This window comes from Pocillopora damicornis, chromosome 5 (genome assembly GCF_964200805.1).
Source record: "Pocillopora damicornis chromosome 5, jaPocDami1.2, whole genome shotgun sequence".
In the NCBI taxonomy this organism is placed as follows: domain Eukaryota; kingdom Metazoa; phylum Cnidaria; class Anthozoa; order Scleractinia; family Pocilloporidae; genus Pocillopora; species Pocillopora damicornis.
The window spans coordinates 5,212,642-5,234,235 of NC_142674.1; the positions used below are offsets into that span (position 1 = coordinate 5,212,642).

At 38.9% G+C, this 21,594-nt stretch overlaps 2 protein-coding genes across 4 annotated transcripts in view; both read left to right on the plus strand.

The window, feature by feature from the left end:
• Window positions 1-20,260, plus strand: LOC113669887 (uncharacterized). 2 transcript variants are annotated; one of them, XM_089207176.1, is made up of 6 exons: window positions 1-298; window positions 3,794-4,285; window positions 4,496-4,654; window positions 4,965-5,123; window positions 5,221-5,880; window positions 20,066-20,260. In XM_089207176.1, the coding sequence occupies exons 1-6, from the start codon at window positions 217-219 to the stop codon at window positions 20,125-20,127; spliced, it is 1,614 nt and encodes a 537-aa protein (XP_089063302.1). In that variant the 5' UTR covers window positions 1-216; the 3' UTR covers window positions 20,128-20,260. The 2 variants fall into 2 exon arrangements, with proteins under 2 accessions (XP_089063302.1, XP_089063301.1); XM_089207175.1 differs by lacking the exon at window positions 20,066-20,260 and having other exon boundaries at window positions 75-298; window positions 5,221-5,888.
• Window positions 12,463-21,594, plus strand: part of LOC149044823 (uncharacterized) — a 20,623-nt gene continuing 11,491 nt past the window's right edge. Inside the window, exons 1-3 of one of the 2 annotated variants that reach the window (XM_089207173.1) lie at window positions 12,463-12,657; window positions 18,336-18,827; window positions 18,930-19,088. In XM_089207173.1, coding sequence (XP_089063299.1) covers window positions 12,576-12,657; window positions 18,336-18,827; window positions 18,930-19,088 — 733 coding nt within the window. In that variant the 5' untranslated portion in view covers window positions 12,463-12,575. Of the gene's footprint in view, window positions 12,658-15,464; window positions 15,672-18,335; window positions 18,828-18,929; window positions 19,089-21,594 lie in introns of those variants that run through there. The other variant, XM_089207174.1, reaches the window with a different exon arrangement.

A 21,594-nucleotide genomic window follows, 5' to 3' on the forward strand; every position in this document is an offset into this window, starting at 1 on the left:
TTAAGATTTGTTTCAGATTTGTTTCAGATTTGTTTCAGATTTGTTTCAGATTTGTTTCAGATTTTTTTCAGATTTGTTTCAGATTTGTTTCATTTTTCAAGCCGTTACAAGTTAACCTCACTCCTTTTCAAGGAGAGACCTAAAGGTCATTTCTGGCTAAGTGATAATCTTAAATATGTGGAATTGTTGTTTGTTAAACTAAAATCCACTGCAAAGATGATGTGTACGAAAGGAACTTTGATGCTGATTTTAGATGTATTCGTCTTTTTCTTTGTTATATCAAGCCAATCGACAGCAGGTAAGAGACACTTTATGTGTTATACTTTGCACAAATTTTACATGTTGACAAGGCACCCTCTTAATTGCATCAAAAATATGCTAGGAAGGTAGACAAACTAAAGAATCCAGTAGTCAGCGTCGTTTGGCTTTCGAGTTTTAAGTTTAAGGCCGCGTTTGAATAAAAGCCGGACCTAATTTACAAGTCCTTCCGGAACCCCGTACTTTCAAGTGCGCTTTTCTGGCGAAATTGTCCGCTTACATTTGTATTGAAGCTCTGATGCATGGCGCCTTTCGTTCCATCATTCTGCGTCGTATACAGCTATGGAAAATAGGACAACAAGCTGATGATGACCACGGCCTAATTTTGCATAAACTTACTATAACCTATTTTTAAATTGTTGGCTTTTCTAGATCTAGTCAAATACTACCTTAGCTTTGCCTTTTTGATGCGCTCGATTCCAAACAGGAACATAATTTCTTTAATTGTTGCACTAATGAGGCCTTCGAAGGGGGTTTTTGATGTCGCCTAATTGTTTACCAACATCCCTGTGGCCTATTTGGTTAGGGACAAATGTCGCTGTCGCTTTTTGTTAGATTAAAAATATCGCTGTCGCACTGAATTTGACAATAGAGTAATTTTGACGTCACTTGCACATAAGTTAGAAACTTGTGGAATTCTTGTTGACTAAATAATCCAGAATCTAACAGGCAGCCGTTTTGCAATGTGTCGCAATTATATTTTTCAGTGTCTTTGGGGAACTAAATATCCTAGTTTGAAATCTGTTTAAACCCTAACAACAACATGTAGCAAATCAACTTGGCTAGTTTACACATTGATACTTTTTATTATTTGCTACAACAGTCTTACACAAGCTGAATTTCTATCTAATATTTTCATACCAATGTTAGGCACAAACATCCGGTTGCGCCATTTTACATTTTTATTAGACAACCAACGCATTGACTGGTCAAAAAATATTCTCTCTTCCTAATCGAATTACTTGTAGTCGTCTCTAGGAATGGAGTTGTAAAGGTAACCGTGCATTGCAGGAAATGAGGAACTGATGAACGCGCTAGAGATCTAAGAATTTAGGCGAAGAACTTTTTTCAACAGCAAGGTTTCAAAAAGTAAAATCGAAAGGAGTTTTGATGCTATTTTTAACTTTAATCGTCCTCTTCGTTATGCCAAGTAAATCGACTGCAGGTAAGAGAGACTTTGGTAGTCATCCTTTGCACAGAGTCAATTAAGAATCCGCGATCATCCGAGACGGGCGAGACAACGGGTGGTTATGTTATCTTACAGTAATAGAGCTTCGTTAAAGTTATCAATGAGCTGTTTTTACATTTCGACACTTGCATGGATAACATGACTCCTTAGCATCACAGACATTTTGAGAGACAAATGTACATGTTGAGAAGGCACCTTCTTAATTGCATCAAAGTATGCTAGGAAGGAAGACAAACTAAAGAATTCAATGTAGTCAGCGTTTGGCTTTTGAGTTTTAAGTTCAACGCCAGGCTTAAATAAAAGCCGGACCTAATTTACAAGTCCCTATAAAACTTTGTGCTTTCAAGTGCGTCTTCCTGACGAAATTTTCCGCTTACATTTTTATGAAAGCGCTGATGCATGGCGCCTTTCGCTCAATCATTCGTGCGTCATATAGCTATGGAGAACAAGACAACAAGCCGGTGATACCTATGGCCAAATTTGGCGGAAACTCGCTATAACCTCTTTTCAAATCGTTAGCTTTTCTAGATCTAGTCGAATACTACCCTAGCATTGCCTCTTTGATGCGCTCAATTCTAAATAGGGACACAAATTCATTAATTGTTGCACTAATGAGGCCTTCGAAGGAGGTTTTTGATGTCGCCTAATTGTTTATAAACACTCCTGTGGCCTATTTGGTTAAAGACAAATGTCGCTGTCGCTGTCGCGTTTTGTTAGAATAGAAATGTCGTTGTCGTACCAAATTTTGCAATAGAGTAATTTCTGACGTTATTAATTGACAAGCCGATCGCAAGACAACGCACAATTGTAAAGGTTACCATGTATTGCATGAAATGAGGAAGTGATGGACGCGATAGAGATCTAAGAATTTAGGCGAAGAAATTTTTTCAGCAGCAAAGTTTCAAAAAGAAAAATCCACCGTATGGAACATTTATTCATCTGAAAGAGCATTTGCCAAATTTGAGTGTTATTGACCTAATACGGGGACGCAGCACACTTTCGAAAATCAGTTAAAATAGAGCTTTGTTTAGTAAGAACTGACGACAGTTCTGAAATAAGATTTCTTCTTTGAACGATTCTTTGAAGTCCGCTATTGACTTTCACGTTGGTGTCTACCGTCTGTGTCGGTAGGGGAGTATAACAAGATAATTTCAGTTTTATCAACTGATTTGATAATGGAAATTGGCAACCGTAAAGAGATTAGGAGAGATAGAGAGATTCAAGGCTGACGTTCATCAGAGCGAGTGGCGAAAGGCTAATGCCCGAAACGTCAGGTTTGAAACTCTTTACGGTGGCCAATTTCCATTATCAACTCAGTTGATAAAACCAAAATTCATCTGTAAAAGGCCTTCATGTTATTTCATATAAACAATAGTCAATTGAGTATCAAAAATAATCCGGGATCGCTTTGGTTTTACTGCACTTTAATCTGCGATTGGTCCAGAAATCTAACACCATCTTGTCGACCAATCAGATGCAAAACTAAAAACAATCGCGACTTGGTCATTCGCGTTTTCCAGTTGGCAAATGATGATGTAGACCCTTTTTTCTGATTGGTTGCAGCGATTACTTTGGTTTTGGGTTTTTTGACACTCAATTGAAAACTGCCCTATAAGGTGTGAATCGCCACACAGCCTATATATGTATGGTCAAATTTTAAAAGCGGTTGTACCCAGTCCCTTACTCGTTTAGACCATGATCATAAATGAACCATTTCGTAGTAATACTTTTCTTTGATTTCAGAAGCTTCGCTGATCTCCAACTACGACATCATGAGATTGGGGAGAGGGGGGCGGCTTTGAGATAGAAAACATGGCTTCCAGGGGGGCATCAGTTTATAAAGGGGGGGACTATAGAGTTTTGACTGCCGGTTAACGGCTAATGAGGGAGGGGGACCATAAGAACGTTACAGAGCCTACAGGTAAATTTTATGGTTTACATTATTAGTAGCCAATAAGAACTCTAAGTGAAAATAACCAAACTTCTTCAGTGTGCGTCTCGTATCTGATTGGTTGAGAGGATGGTGTGACTTTCTGGACCAATTGCAGAGTAAAGTTTAGTGAAACGAAAGCAATCTTAGATTTTTTCGAAAGTCAATTGAAAATTGCTCCATTGACCATGAATAATCAGGAACTGAGTTTTGACGGGCTCCAACTGGTCAATATTTATCACGGGGGCGGGGGTGGGGTGGGGGGGGGTCGGAAGACTTGACTCTGTCACGATAAAATTTACTAACCCCCACCGGGGGGCCGGTCCCTTCTCACTGTATTTCGTGCTTCCTTATAGACCCTCCATCGATTGGTAACTACGACGTCAAACGATGCTATATAATTAACGTCATATTCAAGTACCAAATTCCAGGAGGCCTTACGGTCAACACCACCAGAGATGTCACACAGGAGTTTCAAAGACCTTTTCTGACAGTGTACAATCTATATAGTTCTCTTCAACAATGCAAAGAGGTGATTGTCAGAATCGGAAATATAACATCATCTCCACCAGGAGTTAGTCTTGTTTACTTCCGAGTACCACTTACTTTTACAGCATCAAATAACATAGCTAATGATCAAGTGGCTATAAATGTTACAACCTGTGTAAACGCTGCAAATGTCTCCTTAAAAGGAGATATAGACCGAAGTGCTCCAAACATAACTCAAAACAAAACCACATACCAAATTAACCAACCATCTTCATTGGAGAAGAAGTCATGCTGTGGTGGGGATAAACCGCCGCCCTGCTGTGCCGTTGGCTCAATCAAGGTTTCAAATACTAGTTGCGGTAAGGATTTTCATTTCTATTTTGAAAGAAATAAATATTCCATCAATAAAATGATACACATGGTTTGTGCCGCGGTATTTGCACTAAAAGCAAGCGCGGAAAATTCCCAACAGTGTCCTCGTCCCTTCATATCTCTCCTTGACACTGGACAGAATCTTGTTTTTTTTTTTTTCCTCCAAAATTTTACACAAATTGTGTTACTTTTTTTAGGTTGTTTGCCTGGATTTCACTTCGTCACCGGCCGTTCGTGTGTTCCTTGTCCTTCTGACACTTATCAGGATGAACAAGGACAAAAGTCTTGTAAGACTTGTCCAGCTAATACAGTAACATTTGGTAAGACAAGAATGACAAACAAGGCCAACTGCACAGGTATGGCAGCAACAAAACTGAGCTAAGGTTCGTTTGACTTTTCATACGCCTTTCCTTTCCTATCAAACATTCGAGATTGCTTCTTTTTCTTTTTAGACACAATGCTCTGAAAGTTAACGACCAAGTAGTTTTCCTGCCTGAAAACATCAACAACGAAAGATCGCAAATGTTACTTTTACTACAGTTCTGACTTCCCTTCCTAACAGTGTCCTCGTCCCTTAATCCCTCTCCTTGAAAAATTCTTTGACACTGGACAGAATCTTTGTGTTTTTTTCTCAAACGTTTCACACAAATTGTATCATTTTTTCAGGTTGTTTGCCTGGATTTCACTTCGTCACCAGCCGTTCGTGTGTCTCTTGTCCTTCTGACACTTATCAGGATGAACATGGACAAAAATATTGTAAGACTTGTCCAGTTAATACAGGAACATTTGGTAAGACAAGAATGACAAACCAAGCCAACTGCACAGGTATGGCAGCAACAAAACTGCGCTAAGGTTCATTTGACTTTTCATACACCTTTCCTTTCCTATCAAACATTTGAGACTTGTTTCGTTTTCTTTTTAGATACAAATCCTCTGCAAGTTAACGACCAAGTAGTTTTCCTGCCTGAAAACATCAACAACGAAACGATAGTCGTGAATGTTACTGTCATTGCAGTTCTGGCTTCCCTTGTTCGACCATTTAAGTTTTACGTAGATAATGTCACACAGCCACGACTACTGTCACGCGAGGTGTCAAGGCGAAAGCGGCGTCGTGTTGAAGTTGATTCTCAGTGTACACAACCTGAGCTCTGTCCTCAAATGTTAGTCGATCTCTGTTTTAAGGCAGGTGTTGTCAAACCAGAAAATTATTTCTGCATTCATCGATTTACTGGACGAATAAGGGTAACGCAAGACTTTGTCCTCAAGCAAGGTGAAGTATTTGATTTACAAATACGCGTGACGGACAGCGACCCAAGTGGAATAACGGAAAACACAGCCAGAATCAAACTCATTTCTGGTGACCCGTGTAAGAACGTCTTAGCAATTTATGATGAAGCCGTGAAATATTGCATCAAGAATTCAGAATCTGTCGATGGAGGAAAGAAGTGCTTGAGTACTCAGTGCACAGAGACTGCCCATGATTGGAGAGAGGCACTTAACAGTGCAAGTAAAGTACCAGAGAAAGACTGCTCAGCTGATCCCCATAATCTTACAGTGCTCATCCGCGAAAACCCACTTTGTGGTAAGTAGTCACGTGTTGTAGAGTCTACTCTATCTCCTGGTCTTTTCACGCAACACGTGTTCTCTCTCAGAGAGCGCGTTGCGTGACCAACAAGCAAAGACTTCGAAGGAGACTGGAGTCGACTCCCAAAAACAGTAACTTTGAAAAGTATCGATGGATACAGTTTGTTACTCTCCCCTCCCCTACCCCCTTCCCATTTCCGTCCACACTAAATGTCCGAAAACACTTATGAAAGCGACAGAGTGTTGTTTTACACGTCACCATTTTGAGAAGCATCCGTTTTTACTTGTCCACAAAAGAAATTGGGCGTTTTCAAAAGACTCCACTTTTGAAATTGTCTTCGACAGTGTTCATTTTATTCCCCTTCATCAGGTGTTTCGGTGTGGACGAAAGAGAATGGGGCTATATTCACCATAAGCCCCAGTCTTACCGCCGTCAGACCAGTTGAGAACTGCTGACCCGTATTGCAGATTGTTAACTCTCCGAGATGTGTTTTTCACCAAAGATGTACATTTCGGATTTAATGCTGCAGTCAGAAATCCTAAATGTGCATTACTTATATCCACAATTCAGAGCTCTGTTAAGAGATCTGAATCGTCTGCTGCAAAATTTATACAAGATAGATTTTCAGATTGGAAATCTAAATTGTTAACTATAGGTACTCACTTTAAATCAACTCAGTCGTTGACTTCTTTGGATTGACTCGAATTCTGCAACGTGCTTGGCAATTGTAAATTAAAGTTGCTTATTGCTAAAATTTTTGCTGGGTAAACTTTAAATGCTACATTCTCTCAGATTCCCTTATAGCATCTTTTAATCTTGAAAATATGGTATGGCAAAATCTGAACTATTTCCTTCTCATTTCAGCCGTTTATCAGTTTGTGAACGCAGAAGTGTTTCCAGTTGTTACTTCTCTTAACAGGATAGCCCTTTACAAGTACAATTTGTGCAGTTCAACATGCGTTGTCGGATGCTGGCCTCCTCTAACTATGGTTCTGTTTTGAAAGAAGCTTCAAACTCTTTATAAACAACATTTAGTGCTTTACTCACCCTTCTAGTCTTTATTCCAATAGGTCTCTGGAGTTGTTGCTGTTGGTAAGTATGTCAACATCGAATATGGTGTACGCATGTGAGTTAGAGATTATCCACCTCTTAGATATTTGAGGCTGCTAAGGGTCGCCGCTTGGGATTTGAAGCAGCGTGCATTTTAGAGATCAGAAGCAAACTCTTTGCAAACAACATTTAGTGCTTTACTCACCCTTTTAGTCTTTTTCTTAATAGGTCTCTGGAGTTTTTTCTGTTGGTAAGTATGTCAAGATTGAATATGGCGTACACAACTGAGTTAGAGATTACTGTTTTCTCACAGTCCCACGTAGCATCTTTTAACCTTGGTAGCATGGTGATAATGGCAAATGGCAAACTTTGAACTATTTTCCGTCTCCTTGCAGCCGTTTATCAGCTTGTGAACGTAGAGGTGTTTCCAGTTGTCATTTCTCTTAACAGGCAAGCCCTTTACAAGTACAATTTGTGCAGTTCATCGTCCGTTGTCGGATGCTGGCTTCCTCTAACTACGGTTCTGTTTTGAAAGCAGCTTCAAACTCTTTACAAACAACATTTAGTACTTTACTCACCCTTTTAGTCTTTATCTTAACAGGTTTCCGGATTTGTTACTGTTGGTAAGTATGTCAACACTGGATATGGCGAACGCAAGCGAGTCAGAGATTATCCACTCCGAAGACATTGGAGGCTGCTGGGGTCACCGCTTGGGATTTGAGGTAGTGTGCATTTGAGAGGCGATGGAGACGTCAGTGGCTGATAAAACTCCGTTTTCTTCCCAACAAATAAAATAGGGACCTTTAGCAGTTAGGACGGCAACACCAAAGAGGACGTAGATTTAAAAAAATGAATATTTATTTTTAGTTGGAATTTCGCGAATGACTGGATGTGTTTACCATCTCTTACGGCGCACATCTAGCCCCGGTTTTTCGAAGCTCGGATAACGCTATTCACTGGATAAATCTCTATCTGGTGGATAACGCTATACGTTTCTCTATCACTTCTCCGTTGGAGAGCGATTTATCCATTGCATATCATTATCCGCCCTTTACACAACTGGGCCCTGGATTTAAAACATTTGCATCAGTTATAGTTTAGGAATACAATAAGCTTGAACCTTCTTGAGTTTATTTAGAATGCTGACTCACGAGTATCTATGTCCAAAATGGAGAAACTGAAAAGGAGGTTGCTTCGGATCTCTTCGGAACGCCTTCGAAAATGGAAGCAAGTTTTCGGTTATCATATGGTACTATGCGACATATTTTTAAGGTAAAATGTCACGTCCAGGACTTCACAAAAGTTGACAGGTATATTGTTACAAAGGTAATCGCATGAAAAAAGTTATCGCTTATGAAAGGCCCCTAACATAGTAAAAAAATTGCCACCACTGAGAAGTGGTTGCTAGGAAAGGTTCGACTGTGATGCGAAGGTATTTTGTGACAGCGCTACCTCGTGTCACGTCATCTTAACGCCGCCGCAAACATTCCGTTGAAGATAAGGAAGTCAATGGAAGTTGGCAGGTTCTCATGAATTGAGTTACAAAAAGGGATTTGTGCAAATAATTGCTGTGATTCGAAGGCCATTGCCCACAATTTACTCTCTTCAACAAGCGAATGAAAGAAAAATCGAAACCTGGGCAAAGCAGTTTACCATCCTTATCTTAAAGGCCTATTTCCTGATTCTTATTTTGTTTTGTTTTGTTTTCGTTTGTTTGTTTTTCGGTAGGGGGCGACCATACACAGGCTTAAGGCTTTCTAAGCTAAATTTCCGAAGTTCAGTCTTAAGTCGGAGCGAATGGGCGAAACGCTCGAAACGTCAGCTTACAAACTCTTTACAGTGGCCAATTTCTATTATCAACTCAGTTGATAAAATAACATTATCTTGTTACACAGCCCCACTGACGCAGCACTAGGGCTTCTTCAGAAACTTATCCCCCTTTATACACAGGGTAGACTTGTGATAAGGCCAAAATAATAATTTGATGCGTAAATTTTAAAGAAAGGCGAGCGTGACTCGTAAACTTATGAGCCGGCGTGAAGCGTGACTTACCTCCTGAAATATGCGTAACCCGTGAATTTTTTCTTTAAAGTGATCACAACCTCAAGATTTTCTTAAAACCTTGCACACAAGAAGAGAGATTTGGAGTTGTCGTGACGCGCGAATCGCTGTTTGAAGTGTACGAGACGCGATGGTTTTTTTTTCTAAAATAGTGCGTAAAAGTGGATCAGGAACCCCTCTTCCATCTCCCCCTTCCCTGAATAAAAAAATCTTAAAATTAATAAAGAACTTGTCTGGCATGCTCCAGTGTCAGTGGTTTCGTCCTTGCAGCGGCTGCTTATTTTTAGTCTTTTATTATGTTTCTTCACTCGGAGAAAAGAGGAATTTTCTTCGCTCTATCTTCTGTAGTGAGCAAAACAACTGATTTCAAACATGACTCTATTGATACAGTGTCCAAAAAGGCCCTTTATTAACTCAGGCGAGTATGATTTTAGAAAATTGTCCCTAGTTTAAATTTTGATGTTTTAAAGCTCGAGGATAGAAAACTCTTCATACCGGCGGTTGGCGATAGGAAATCGGAGGGGAGGGGAGGGTGGCAATTACCCATCCCCTCCCCTCTATTTCGATTCCAATTCTATATCAAACAAGGCAGCATTGAAAGGAACAATGATTATAATCAAACATGACTGCCCGGAGGACAGGACCATCCCTTGTAGCGCTAACACGCTTTCTACGATAAGATGTCTGCACTGCAGGCTGATGAATCCCAAGAATGAAATTAACACCCAATCGTGCTAGTTATCTGCATCAATTGTGTAGGATAAAGGAAGCGCGTACGATAGTTTATCAAAAGGCTTCCTCTACAAAGTCGTTATAAACGGAAAACAGCAGACATCTTCGAACTCATGTAGCCTTGTATAGAGCAATTTTTCTATTGAGTATCGAAGTAGTCTGAAATTACATTGTTTTTGCTTTACTTCACACTGTTATTGATGCAGAAAACTCGCGTTACTTCCACGACCAATCAGATGCAAAAATAAAACAAATCACGACCTGGTCGCCCGCATTTTCCCGCGCTTTAGACAATTTGGTAGTTTTTACTCTGAGTTCTCATTGGCTCTTAAAATGTTATCCTTCTTCTGATTGGTTGTTGTAATACTTCGGTTTTGGTTTCGCGACACTCAATCAAGACGCACTTTATCACGCTTTAGTTAATTAGTTGTCGTGCTCAACATCATAAATTCACCACTCTTACATCCATCAGGAGAAGTGCGGCTGTCTCCTCTCTCAATAACAACTGCGCTCGTTTGGAGACTTCTTTCGTTTCTTCATGTTCTTTCATTACCTGAAAACAGTAGAGGAATTTCTGTCAGAATTCAGCCAGGAAGATTACCTTTAATCTGTTTGCGTAACATAAGTAAACTCTCTAGAATGGCGCTACTCAAAAGCAAAAACAAAAAAGCTTTATTCTTTGTTAGAGAATTCGTATACTGACCGGCTAAAAGAGTTTACGTTGATACCAGGAATGTGCGGTAAATGTTGATAAAACATCATTTTCTCCCGACATTCTCCATTTAGGAGCTACAGCCATTAGAGCCCGCAATATTTACCTGTGCGTGACGAGCTACGAGAAGAGCGATGTTTACCGAAAGTAGCGTATCTGTCTTCACTGTTAGCGATACAGAAAGTCTATACAGTTCTCACCAACAATCTGTGGCAAACTTGTTAACCTCAGTCCTCAACAAGGATTTTGAAACTATAACTTTATATTCGTCAAAGCGATTGTACGCCAACGCTCGAAACGTCAGCCTTTAAAGTCTTTACGGTGGCAAATTTACGTTTTCAACTTAGTTGTTAACACTAAATTACCTGTTATTCTGGCGATGACGAGGACTGGTCACGTGTCACCTTATGAAACTCGCCCCTTTGTAATTGGCTGACGAGCGCTTAAGCTTAGGCTTAGGCGCGAAACTCAGAGTAACAGAGAATCGATGCGTCCTCTTTGATTCTTTCACTTATATATACTCAGCTCTGCTACCACAGTATTGAGCACTTTATGCCAAGGTAGACTCTACCCCCACATTTATATATACATATATATATATATATATGTGATAGAATAGGATCTTTATCATTATTCTTTATACTTTATCTATCCATTAGAATATTTTGATTTCACAAAATTTGATTAGAATTCACATATAGTAGATCTATATACATCATTTTATAACTTTTAATGCATTTTACATTTATTTTTTGTAATTATTATTATTATTATTATTATTAGAAATAGATATGGACCTCGAGTGAGATTCATATGTTTTTAATGGTCCCTAATATGATATTCTTAACTCGTGTATTTATATATTTGTTTACCATAAGTAGGTTAGATTTACTTTTCTATTTCTTTTTATAGTTGTTATTATTATAATTATTATTATTATTATTATTATTTAAGAGACTACTTACTTGCTAATACTGCATGTACGAAGGTAACGAATGGCCGGAATATCCTGTTTTTGGACCCTTTGATCCTTCTCCCAAAGCTTTTACGGATCCGCAGAAGACTGGGAGCAAAACCAGTGAGAGTACTCCAACTTGTCAACATCTAAATCGGTCGCAAACTAGACGAATTATATACCAAAATAAAGCGAATTTCTTGCTCCATTCGTATGTAGCAGTATAATTGAGATTTGAACATGCGCGAAAGAACTAGGACCCATTCTTACGCGCTAACCGTGATACGACACTTTGAACGCCTTCGAAAATTGCGTTATCGTAATTTTAAAAAATGAATTTTGACCCATTAAATCCTAAAGCTTTGGTACTTCAAAATAACTTCTAAAGTAGCTTTAATATATTTTTTTAAATTTTGTTGGTAAAATTAATCACTATCAAAACTTCTCTTGGTTATCGAGCCAAAGGTTCCAAATTTTGTGTGTTCTTGCGTCAAACAGTGGTGGAGATGTGATCGCCGAGACTTAATGTGGGCTTTTGTTAACGGTAAGTTTAACATGTTTTCTTTAATATCGTCACAGCCTCAAGATTTTCCCGAAACCTTGCACACAAGAAGAGGGATTTAGAGTTTTCGTGACGCATTTCGTGAATCGCTGTTTGAAGTGAACAAGACGCGATAATTTTTTTCCAAAATAGTGCGTAAAAGTGGATCAGGAACCCCTTATCCACCCCTCCCCACCCTCTTTCCTAAATAAAAAATAGGAAAAAAAAAAAAAAAGAAAAAACTCGTCTGACATGCTCCATTGTTAGTGGTATCTTTAAGTTCGTGTGCGCTTAACCCTGTAACTCCCAGATCAAATTTGTAATTCTCCTTACAGTCAATCATACAATTCTTGTAATGCTAGTTCAAAGAATTTAGTATTGGATCAACTAATTATTCTCAAATTGATATTTTTCTTTATTCTCATTACTTATCTAGTTGATATTGCATTGATATTGTAAGGAGAAATTCTGTCTTGGTCACTCATGGGAGTTAAAGGGTTCAGATTTGTTTCAGATTTGTTTCAGATCTGTTTCATTGTTCAAGCCGTTATGAGCCGAGTCCACCTAAAGGTCATTTCCGGCTAAGTGATAATCTTAAATATGTGGAAGTGTTGTTTTCTAAACTAAAAACCACTGCAAAGATGATGTGTACGGAAGGAACTTTGATGCTGATTTTACATGTATTCGTCTTTGTCTTTGTTATATCAAGCCAATCGACAGCAGGTAAGAGACACTTTGACTGTTATCCTTTGCACAAATTTTACATGTTGACAAGGCACCCTCTTAATTGCATCAAAAATATGCTAGGAAGGAAGACAAACTAAAGAATCCAATGTAGTCAGCGTCGTTTGGCTTTTGAGTTTTAAGTTAAAGGCCGCGTTTGAATAAAAGCCGGACCTAATTTACATGTCCTTCCGGAACCCCGTACTTTCAAGTGCGCTTTTCTGGCGAAATTGTTCGCTTACATTTGTATTGAAGCTCTGATGCATGGCGCCTTTCGTTCCATCATTCTGCGTCGTATACAGCTATGGAAAATAGGACAACAAGCTGGTGATGACCACGGCCAAATTTTGCATAAACTTACTATAACCTATTTTTAAATTGTTGGCTTTTCTAGATCTAGTCAAATACTACCTTAGCTTTGCCTTTTTGATGCGCTCGATTCCAAACAGGAACATAATTTCATTAATTGTTGTACTAATGAGGCCTTCGAAGGGGGTTTTTGATGTCGCCTAATTGTTTACAAACACCCCTGTGGCCTACTTGGTTAGGGACAAATGTCGCTGTCGCTTTTTGTTAGAATAAAAATATCGCTGTCACACTGAATTTGGCAATATATTAATTTGACGTCACACATAAGTTAGAAACTTGTGGAATTCTTGTTGACTAAGTAATCCGGAATCTAACAGGCAGCCGTTTTGCAATGTGTCGCAATTATATTTTTCAGTGTCTTTGGGGAACTAAATATCCTAGTTTGAAATCTGTTTAAACCCTAACAACAACATGTAGCAAATCAACTTGGCTAGTTTACACATTGATGCTTTTTATTATTTGCTACAACAGTCTTACACAAGCTGAATTTCTATCTAATATTTTCATACCAATATTAGGCATAAATATCCGGTTGCGCCATTTTACATTTTTATTAGATAATCAACGCATTGACTGGTCAAAAAATATTCTCTCTTCCTAATCGAATTACTTGTAGTCGTCACTAGGAATAGAGTTGTAAAGGTAACCGTGCATTGCAGGAAATGAGGAACTGATGAACGCGTTAGAGATCTAAGAATTGAGGCGAAGAACTTTTTTCAACAGCAAGGTTTCAAAAAGCAAAATCCACCGTATGGAACATTCATTCATTTGAAAGAACGTTTGCTGAATTCGAGTGTTATTGACCTAATACGAGGACACAGTACACTTTCGAAAAATTCGCCTGAAAGAGAGCTTTGTTTAGTTAGAAGGATAGGTCTGTAATAAAATTTCTACTTGGAGTGATTGATTAATATTACGGTCCGACATTGACTTTCCAGTAAGTGGTGTTGCGTCAGCTACTCTCTATGAACACATTCCTAAACAAAAAAATTTAGATTTAAAAAGAAACTGTTCTGGCATGCTCCAGTATTATTTGTATGTTTAAGTTTGCTTGAGCCTAAGATTCTTTTGTGCTGCTTAAGTCGCTAGGAGTCAACCCCATTCCTTTTTAAGGAAAGACCTAGAGGTCATTTCTGGCTAATTGATGTGCCTCAACTTGTGAAATCGTTGTTTATTGAACTAAAAACCACTGCAAGGATGATGATTTCGAAAGGAGTTTTGATGCGATTTTTAACTTTAATAGTCTTCGTCTTCTTCTTCTTCGTTATACCAAGTAAATCGACTGCAGGTAAGAGAGACTTTGGATCTCATCCTTTGCACAGAGTCAATTAAGAATCCGCGATCATCCGAGACGGCGAGACAACGGGTGGTTATAATGTTATCTTAAAGTAATAGAGTTTCGTTAAAGCTATCAATGAGCTGTTTTTACATTTCGACACTTGCAAAGATAACACGACTCCTTAGACCTTAGCATCACAGACATTTTGAGAGACAAATTTACATGTTGAGAAGGCACCTTCTTAATTGCATCAAAATATGCTAGGAAGGAAGAAAAACTAAAGAATTCAATGCAGTCAGCTTTTGGCTTTTGAGTTTTAAGTTCAACGCCGGGCTTAAATAAAAGCCGGACCTAATTTACAAGTCCCTATAAAACTTTATGCTTTTAAGTGCGCCTTCCTGGCGAAATTTTCCGCTTACATTTGTACGTATCCGAGCGCTGATGGCGCCTTTCGTTCCATCATTCGTGCGTCATACAGCCATGGAAAATAGCTACTACCCTAGCATTGCCTCTTTGATAACCTCAATTCTAAACAGGGACATAAATTCATTAATTGTTGCATTAATTAGGCCTTCGAAGGAGGTTTTTGATGTCGCCTAATTGTTTACAAATACTCCTGTGGCCTATTTGGTTAAAGACAAATGTCGCTGTCGCTGTCGCTTTTTGTTAGAATAAAAATGTCGCTTTTTGTTAGAATAAAAATGTCGCTGTCGTACTAATTTAGCAATGGATTAATTTCTGACGTCATTGATTGACAAGCCGATCGCACGACAACGCACGATTGTAAAGGTAACCATGCATTGCATGGAATGAGGAAGTGATGGACGCGATAGAGATCAAAGAAATTAGGCGAACAAATTTTTTCAACTGAAAGGTTTCAAAAGCAAAATTCACCGTATGGAACATGTATTCTTCTGAAAGAGCACTTGCTAAATTCAGTTCTAGTTCCGACGTCAAACATCAAAAGTGTCAAAAAGAATTAGAGATAATTTATGTGTCTAAGAAATTGACCGAAGAAGGATTGGGTTCCACGACAAGCCTTACAAAGACTCAGCAAAGCGAAGTTTAAAAAAAAAATGAAAAAATGGTCACAAGCCAATCAGAGAAGTGAAAAGTATTGGAGCGGATGGCATATCAAGGAAACAAGGCAAAGTAAAGAGACTGGACCCGAAAAGGAAGTAGATATATAGATGAAATAACCCGCAAGATAATTTATAGAACGTTTGCAAGAGAGGAGGGTCGGAACTTGAATATTTTAAACGCTCTTCAAATCGGCTGACCAGGATACAGAGGATGTACGATAAAAGAACATTCGTGTTGTCTTCAACTTTGTTTATGTTTTTTATTCAAACACTATCTACATCAGGTTAGTAAGAATTTATTGATGTGCTTGTAGGAACATGAGTATTTGATATTGTCCGACCGATAAATCCCCCCGCCATGGGAGATTGGCTTATCATAGAAGAAATAACTACATTGCTCAACTGTTACCAAAGATCTTTATGGTTGTTATTTCCAATAGTCATACATCAGCAAACGAACTACTTCGCGTGAATACGTATTGCTGCGATAGCATTCGCGAACGTTATCGCTGTTTGTTGTTACTTCTGTAGTTTTGCATTACTCTGTATTGGTTCTTGACATGAAAAAGCCTGTGTAAGATTGGTAATAAATGATACGAGGAGCGAATGATTGTTTTTGTGTTCGAAAGCCGCTCTGATTCCTTACATCCCTGCGGGCTTCCTTAATTCAGGAGTGACTTCATGCGCTTGATGTAAACAAAGAATTGTGTTCAAGCACGTATCGAGAAATGCTTGCCAAAAAAGTTATGCCAGAAATTTCATTCGTTATTTGCTGATGGATAAGTTAGTTGTTATAGCATTCTTCTTGCAAAAAAATCGTAATTAATACTATTATCGACGAAACTTTTGTAGCGGAAGTATATTGTGAAATTTCAGTGTCTCATGCCTGTGATTACGTTGTTGAACTTCGTTCACCTTACGTAACAATACAGTAACAATAGCAATTTTATTATTTTGGTACAAACGCGACGATGCGGTTTTCGCAAACTCGGTAAATCTTACATAACATGCTAGAATTCAATAGAGCCGCCTGTCTGAATTGACGGGTTGGGTAAGCGTTAATTTTAGAGACTAAAAACAAAGCAATGAATACTCTAGAAGTGACATTCATTGTATGTCTAAATTTTAAAAAGCCGTGTCGATGGAACATAGCGGAAACGCATGTAAATTAACGTCTCTCCTTACGGATTGTACCGACCATTAGTGTTTGGAAATGTCGTTATTTAGTTCAGTGTAGCATTTTTTAAATTTTTTAACTGTTTGATTACGAGAACTGTACAGGGTAGCTGAAAAAGATTTTATCATCCGAGAAGGGCGAGACAATGGGGGGTTATAATGCTATCTAAACGCAATAAAGTTTCGTTGAAGCTATCAAGAAGTTGTTTTTACGTTTCGAGATCAGCATAGATAACATGATTCCTTAGCATCAAAAACATTTTAAGAGACAAATTTACATGTTAAGAAGGCACCTTCTTAATTGCATCAAAATATGCTAGGAAGGAAGACAAATTAAACAATTCAGTGTAGTCAGCGTTTGGCTTTTGAGTTTTAAGCTCAATGCCAGGTTTAAATAAAGGCCTGACCTAATTTACAAGCCCTTCTGGAACCCCGTCCTTTCAAGAGCACCTTCCTGGCGAAATTTTCCGCTTACATTTGTACGTATCCCAGCGCTGATGGCGCCTTTCGTTCCATCATTCGTGCGTCGCACAGCTATGGAAAACAGGAAAACAAGCCGGTGATGCCTTTAGCCAAATTTTGCGTAAACTCGCTATAACCTATTTTTAAATTGTTAGCTTTTCTAGATCAAGTCGAATACTACCCTGGCATTGCCATGTCGATGCACTCGGTTGTAAACAGGGACATAAATTCATTAATTGTCGCCTGATTGTTTTCCAACATTACCGTCGCCTGTTTGGTTAGGGACAAATGTCGCCGTCGCTTTTTGTTAGAATAAAAATGTCGCTGTCGTACTAAATATAGCAATGGATTAATTTCTGACGTCATTAATTAACAAGCCGATCGCACGACGTGCACTTTGTAAAGGTAACCATGCATTGCATGGAATGAGGAGGTGATGGACGCGATAGAGATCAAAGAAATTAGGCGAGCAAATTTTTTCAAATGCAAGGTCTCAAAAGCAAAATTCACCGTATGGAACATATATTCATCTGAAACAGCATTTTCTAAATTCGAGTGTTATTGACCTAATACGGAGACACAGTACACTTTCGAAAATCATTAAAAGAGAGCTTTGTTTGGTTAGAAGGATACGCCTGCAATAAAATTTCTTCTTTGAGTGACTCTTTGAGGTCCACTATTGACTTTCAATTAGGTGGTGCTGCGTCGGTGGGGGAGTATAAAAAGATAATTTCAGTTTCATAAACTGAGTTGATAATGCAAATTGACCAACGTAAAGAGATTCAAAGCTGACGTTCATCAGAGCGAGTGGCGAAAGGCTAACGCCCGAAACGTCAGCTTTGAAACTCTCTACGGTGGCCAATTTACATTATCAATCCAGATGATAAAACCAAAATTTATCTGTAAATATATTTCACATAGAACAATAGTCAATTGAGTATCAAAAGTAATCCGGGATCGCTTTGGTTTTACAACACTTTACTTCGTGATTGGTCCAGAAATCTAACGTCATCCTCTCGACCAATCAGATGCAAAACTAAAAACGATTGCGACTTGGTCATTCACGTTTTCCCGCGCTTCAAGCATTTAGCAAATGATGATGTAAACCTTTTTTTTCTGATTGATTGCAGCGATTGCTTTGGTTTTGGGTTTTTTGAAATTCAATTGAAAAATGCCTAATAAGGTAGGAATCGTCAACCAACCTACATGTGTAGGATGGAGTTTTAAAAGCGTTTGTACCCAGTCCCTTACTCGTTTAGACCATGAGTATAAATGAACCATTTCGTATTAATATTTTTTTTTTATTTCAGAAGCTTCGCTGATCGCTAACTACGACATCATGAGATGTTACGAAGTTGACATTACATTTCACTATCAGATTGACGGAGGACTCACAAATAGCACCATAACAAATACCAAAGTGCAGTTTTCTTCTCTTTTTCAACATATGCCCAGCCTTCTCTCATTTAACCCAAAGTGCAGTGGTGTCGTGGTCACCAGGAAAGATATACTCAGCTCTCCACAGGGAGTGAAAAGTATATTTTTTACAATACCGATGATATTCACTGCATCAACAAATGTAGCAGATGGTCAAATTTCAACAAAGATTGTAGATTGTATAAGTACCCTGACGGCAAGTTATAAGGGATTTATCGACAGCAACACTCCGAGTATATCCCAAAATGGCACTCATACTACGTACAATACATCCACCATATCAGAGAAGCGATCCTGCTGTGGTGGGAATATACCGCCGCCCTGTTGCACCGTGGGCTCAGTCAATGTGTCAAGTAGTAAATGCGGTAAGTTATACCTATGGATTTTATTTGTAGTTGACCCATGGAGAGTTGACCAGTTGAAAATATTGATCCGTCTCTAGGCTGAGTTCTTTCTCCTTTCTGCAGGTTGTTTGCCAGGGTTCCATTTTGTTCCTGGTAGTTTATGTGAGCGTTGTCCTTCAGACACCTATCAGGACGAACAAGGTCAAAGTTCATGCAAGAAGTGTCCAGGAAGAAAACAAACATTTGGAAAAACAGGAATGACTAGCAATTCCAGCTGCCTAGGTGAGCCTTAAATATCAGAGAACGTGTCGGTAAAATAGGGTTTTTAGAAAAAAGGAGGGCGCACTTGAGCTCGGATATACCTTCCAATTTAGTTCCGTTTTCTTCATTTCTCTTGATCAGCATCAATATCATACGCACAGTTTATTTCCTTTTTATCCGGCATATTTAGTGCTGTTTGTCTCCGTCAGTGCCTTGTCACTGAAACTGTTGTGGTAGATGCTTCTTTTCCAAATTTTGTACAATCGGTCTCAAACAAGTTTTCAATTTACTTTCGAAAGACCAAAACTAAAGTAATCCCGGTGACCGTGAAACCAGAACTAAGATTTACATTATCACACTGATGAAAGCGACAGAGTGATGTTTTTCACGTCACCATTTTGAGAAGCATCCGTTTTCACCTGTCCACAAAAGAACTTTGGCGTTTTCAAGACTCCACTTTTGAAATCGTCTTCGACAGTGTTCATTTTATTCCCTTTCATCGGGTGTTTCGGTGTGGACGAAAGAGAATGGGGCTATATTCACCATAAGCCCCAGTCTTACCACCGTCAGACCAGTTGAGAACTGCTGATCCGTATTGCAGATTGTTAGCTCTCCGAGATGTGTTTTCCACCAAAGATGTACATTTCGGATTTAATGCTGCAGTCAGAAATCCTAAATGTGCATTACTTATATCCACAATTCAGAGCTTTGTTAAGAGATCTGAATCGTCTGTTGCAAAATGTAAACAAGATAGATTTTCAGATCGGAAATCTAAATTGTTAACTACAGGTACTCACTTTAAATCAACTCAGTCGTTGACTTCTTTGGATTGACTAGAATTCTGCAAATTGCTTTGCAATTGTAAATTAAAGTTGCTTATTGCTAAAATTATTGCTGGGCAAACTTTAAATGCTACGTTCTCTCAGATTCCCTTATAGCATTTTTTAATCTTGAAAATATGGTATGGCAAAATTTGAACTATTTCCTTCTCATTTCAGCCGTTTATCAGCTTGTTAACGCAGACGTGCCCGTCCAGTTGTTACTTCTCTTAACAGGATAGCCCTTTACAAGTACAATTTGTGCAGTTCATCGTGCGTTGTCGGATGCTGGCTTCCTCTAACTATGGTTCTGTTTTGAAAGCAGCTTCAAACCCTTTATAAACAACATTTAGTGCTATACTCACCCTTTTAGTCTTTATCTTAATAGGTCTGGGGAGTTTTCGCTGTTGGTAAGTATGTCAAGATTGAATATGGCGTAGGCAACTGAGTTAGAGATTACTGTTTTCTCACATTCCCACACAGCATCTTTTAACCTTGGTAGCATGGTGATAATGGCAAATGGCAAAATTTGAACTATTTTCCGTCTCCTTGCAGCCGTTTATCAGCTTGTGAACGTAGAGGTGTTTCCAGTTGTCATTTCTCTTAACAGGCAAGCCCTTTACAAGTACAATTTGTGCAGTTCATCGTCCGTTGTCGGATGCTGGCTTCCTCTAACTACGGTTCTGTTTCGAAAGCAGCTTCAAACTCTATACAAACAACATTTAGTACTTTACTCACCCTTTTAGGCTTTATCTTAATAGGTTTCCGGATTTGTTGCTGTTGGTCAACATTGGATGTGGCGAACGCTAGCGAGTGAGAGATTATCCACCCCTAAGGCATCGGAGGCTGCTGGGGTCACCGCTTGGGATTTGAGGCAGCGTGCATTTGAGAGGCGATGGCGACGTCAGTGGCTGATAAAACTCCGTTTTCTTCCCAACAAATAAAATAGGGACCTTTAGCAGTTAGGACGACAACACCAAAGAGGACGATTTAAAAATGAATGTTTTTAGTTGGAATTTCGCGAATGACTGGATGTGTTTACCATCTCTTACGGCGCACATGTAGCCCTGGTTTTTTGAAGCTCGGATTATGCTATTCACTGGATAAATCTCTATCTGGTGGATAACGCTATACGTTTTTCTATCACTTATCCGTTGGAGAGCGATTTATCCATTGCATATCATTATCCGCCCTTTACACAACTGGGCCCTGGATTTAAAACATTTGCATCAGTAATAGTTTAGGAATACAATAAACTTGAACCTTCTTGAGTTTATTTAGAATGCTGACTCACGAGTATCTGTGTTCAAAATAGAGAAACTGAAAAGGACGTTGCTTCGGATCTCTTCGGAACGCCTTCGAAAATGGAAGCAAGTTTTCGGTATCATATGGTACTATGCGACATATTCTGAAGGTAAAATGTCACGACCTAGACTTCACGAAAGTTGACAGGTATATTGTTACAAAGGTGATCGCATGAAAGAAGTTATCGCTTATGAAAGGCCCCTAACATAGTAAAAAAATTGCCACCACTGAGAAGTGGTTGCTAGGAAAGGTTCGACTGTGATGCCAAGGTATTTTGTGACAGCGCTACCTCGTGTCACGTCATCTTAACGCCGCTGACCTTCTCTCGACTAAAGCAAACATTCCGTTGAAGATAAGGAAGTCAGTGGAAGTTAGCAGGTTCTCATGAATTGAGTTAAAAAAAG